Source organism: Neophocaena asiaeorientalis, unplaced genomic scaffold, assembly GCF_003031525.2.
Source record: "Neophocaena asiaeorientalis asiaeorientalis breed wild unplaced genomic scaffold, Neophocaena_asiaeorientalis_V1.1 scaffold332, whole genome shotgun sequence".
Lineage (NCBI taxonomy): Eukaryota > Metazoa > Chordata > Mammalia > Artiodactyla > Phocoenidae > Neophocaena > Neophocaena asiaeorientalis.
Genome location: NW_020173111.1, coordinates 2,341,420 through 2,345,089, shown reverse-complemented (window position 1 = coordinate 2,345,089; position 3,670 = coordinate 2,341,420). Strand labels below are relative to the sequence as shown.

Sequence of the window (3,670 nt, the reverse complement as noted above, 5' to 3'; positions counted from 1 at the left end):
CCCAGCTCACAGGCTGGGGAGAGGGCCTTTCCAGTCACTCCGCGGTTTCTGGGGTATTTCAGGGCGCTCCCCGGTCTCCCACACCTTTGAGGTCACGGTGTTGACTGGAGCGTCTGGTTCCAGCACCTCCTGACCTTCACGAAACCTTGCCCTCTGCCCCCCACAGCTGATCTCCTGCTGGAGCCATACAACAAATACCGCTTCCTGTCCAACGGGCACGTCACCATCCCCGGGCAGCAGGACAAGGACATGTTCCAGGAGACCATGGAGGCCATGCGGATTATGGGCATCCCAGAGGAGGAGCAGATGGGTGAGGGCTGGTCCTCCTGGGGCAGCCTGGGGAGCACTTCCCACTGGTGCTGGCCCTTAGGGAGTCTGTAACGGCCAGGAGGAAGGCCCTGAGTGTGTGGTAGACGGTCCCTCGGATTTGAGGCTCAGGATTATTTCTTCCCAGTCGTATTGCCTGGGGACATAGGGGAACAAAGGACAGGCTACTAAGCGCCCAGAGTCTGGGTCCACCACTCGTGTTCTGGCCATTTGCTAAAAGTGGGCTAGTCCTGCTTTGTCCAGGGCGAGCGTGGGAGGGGCTTGGCTGGGGTCTCCGCGCTGGCGAAGCTCAGAGTGAACACATTGTGCATCTTGCCTGTGTCTTCTCGTTTCTCTAGAGGGAGGGTGAGGAGGGCCTGAAGGCTTTATTTTAGGAAGATTGGGGGACTGCGTTGGGGGACTTCCATTCTCTAGCGTTAGGGTCAGTCACCTTTGCTCCACAGATAGCATGTGCATGGATGGGCGTGGCTGTGTTCCAATAAAACTTTATAAAAATAGACCACGTGCCCCTGGGTAGAGGTGCATCCTTGGTCCGGACTTGGAGATGTTGGGAATGTTAACAGAGCTTGTATCTAAGCTGAGGTCAGCCACAGGCCCTGGAGACATGCTTTAGGCCGAGGCCTGGTGCCCCTCACGTGGCTCGTCTTGCCTGAGGGCCTCTGGCGGGGAGACACCCCACTCAGGGGCTTATTCCACCCCCCGCCTGATTCTGACCTGCCTTTGATTGCACCTGAAGGCTTGCTGCGGGTCATCTCGGGGGTCCTCCAGCTCGGCAACATCGTCTTCAAGAAGGAGCGGAACACCGACCAGGCATCCATGCCCGACAACACAGGTGACCACGTGGGCCCCTCACCTGAAGTAGAGGGGCAGGTGCCTGGGCTTGCATTGGCCTAGGAGAAAGAGTCTTGGAGAGATTCCACACACTCCTGTCTTTTTTGTCGCGTGTGTGTTCGTGGCTGCCCGTCGCTCTGTATTTTTTGTGAAACACACATGAACACGACCCTGCTGCTTCTTCACAGAGTAAGCATTAGAATGAGTTCGAAAACCCATGATCCTGTGGCCCAGCATTTCCCCTCATTTGTTCTGAGACCACACCGGTTGTCTCTGTAAAACAGTCATTTCTGCTGTCACTTGCCTTGCCTGTGAACTCGCGAGGACATGAAACAGTGTCGTCACCCCAGCTCCTCGGTCACTGCTAGTCCCTTGGGTCGTTGCAGGTGACTCGTTTATGTTAGCCTTAACACGCGCTTCTTAGGGGCTCTTGAAAAAGTTTAACCCATGCGCGTGTGGATTGTCCTGTTCCGTCCCTTGTGTCTGGGGCAGCGCTGCCTCGAGTCAGTCCTGTTTGTGGGTAGGAACCTCTTTCACACTCAGGACGTGGCCGGGGGTGTGCAGAGGTACGGATGCCAGGCCCGCCCCCCCCCCCAGTTAGGACCCGTGCCGCCGGCCTGAGGGGAGAGCTGGCTGTTCCGTGTGCCGTGGGGGAAGGGCCGGGGCCCGGGCTGGTTGTCCGGTAACGATCGCCCAGTAACTACAACTTTCCCAGGGTGAGCAGAGGGACCCATTCTCTTGGGTTTAATTCAAGCCTTTTACCCCTTCCCTCCTTACCCTTTGAAAAACATCAGCTGCCCAAAAAGTGTCCCACCTGTTGGGTATCAACGTGACCGATTTCACCAGAGGAATCCTCACCCCTCGCATCAAGGTGGGACGGGATTACGTCCAGAAGGCTCAGACGAAGGAGCAGGTAAGCCCTCTGGCTGGGGTCGGGCCGCCTCCTTGGCAAGGGCCGCTGCAGTGGCCAGGGTGAGGCCTGCACTGCGGCACCCTCGGTGTTCGGTACTGTCACCTGGGTTCCTCACTGGGTCCTCACAGCGCCTCGGAGAGCAGATGGTGTTACCCCCACTGAGAGCACAAGGAAGCCGGGCCCAGGGTCCAGGAACAAGGCCAAGGCCCCCGCCTAGGAAGCGCCACCCTTGGTGGGAACTGTGGGCTGCCATGTGCCTTTTCCCCGGAGTCGATGTTGAGCTTATTGGCGGGCGAGGATGCAGGGGCGTCCTGTTCCAGGAGAAAGCGGAGCAAGCCCAGAGTGTTCCTGTAGCACAACTCATCCTGGCGCCAGGGCGGCGGCACCCGCCATTCTTGGAGCCCAGGCCTCAGGGCTGTCTGTCCCCCACGTGCTGTCCTGCCGCACGTGGCGAGAGCCGGGCAGGGGTCTGTGCTGCTCGCACGTGCCCGCCGCCCAGGACCCGAGTCCCTGCCCGCAGGGCCTCTGTGGGTGGTTTCTAGTTTCTCTCACGGCCCTGGCGCTGGGTGGTTTTAGGCCGCTGCTCCTCCCGTCTCTCAAAATTAACTTTGAATTCACGTTGATGAGTTCTTTTTCCAAAGGGTGCCGTCCACTGGGCCTCCCGCTGGTGGCTGACAGCTGATTCTGGGCAAAGCCCTCCCTCCAAAGCTGTTTTCAGAAGACAGCGGGCATGATTATGACCAACTGTTCATTTCCCTGATAATTAAAGAAGCTTAATTTTTTCATTATGAAGATACTACATGAACACTTAAGATTCAGAAAAATCAAAAAAAATTGCCCCAGTCCTACCCAGTGATGCTTACCGGGCAGCTTTTTCCTTCCGGCAAGGCCTTTTCCTTCTTTCTTTCTTGCTTTTTTTTTTTTTTTTAATTTACTTATTTATTTTTTGGCTGCATTGGGTCTTCATTGCTACACACGGGCTTTCTCTAGATGCGGTGAGCAGGGGCTGCTCTTCGTAGCGTGTGCGGGCTTCTCATTGCGGTGGCTTCTCTTGTTGCAGAGCACTGGCTCTAGGTGCGCGGGCTTCAGTAGTTGTGGCTCACGGGCTGTAGAGCACAGGCTCAGTAGTTGTGGCGCATGGGCTTAGTTGCTCCGTGGCATATAGGATCTTCCCGGACCAGGGCTTGAACCCGTGTCCCCTGCATTGGCAGGCGGATTCGTAACCACTGCGCCACCAGGGAAGCCCCCTTTCTTTCTTTTTTAAACGTAGTTGTCACCCTGTTTTTTAATTACGGAACTTCTTGAACATTTGCACAATAAAGTGGAGAATAGCGCAGGGAGCCCATGTGCCCATCACACAGGCGTCTTCAGGAGTCACTGACTCAAGGCCAAGCTTGGTTCCTGGTTCATCCGGTCGCCCTGCACCCCTAACTGTGTAACTTGAAGCAAATCTCGGACATCTTGTCATTTCTTCTGTAGATACTTCAGTTCGTCTCCATTTATTTTAAAAAGGTCTTTGCAGATGCCTAAGTCCGCTCTGCCTGTATTGTTGGATATTTAGGTTACTGCAGCTTCCTTCATTGTAGATAACACCACAGT

At 55.8% G+C, this 3,670-nt stretch overlaps 1 protein-coding gene across 1 annotated transcript in view; it reads left to right on the top strand.

The window, feature by feature from the left end:
• Nucleotides 1-3,670, top strand: part of MYH9 (myosin heavy chain 9) — a 93,525-nt gene that overhangs the window by 59,715 nt on the left and 30,140 nt on the right. The window contains exons 9-11 of the mRNA XM_024743444.1: nt 167-310; nt 1,064-1,159; nt 1,953-2,071. Of these exons, the coding sequence (XP_024599212.1) occupies nt 167-310; nt 1,064-1,159; nt 1,953-2,071 (359 nt within the window). The remainder of the gene's footprint in view (nt 1-166; nt 311-1,063; nt 1,160-1,952; nt 2,072-3,670) is intronic.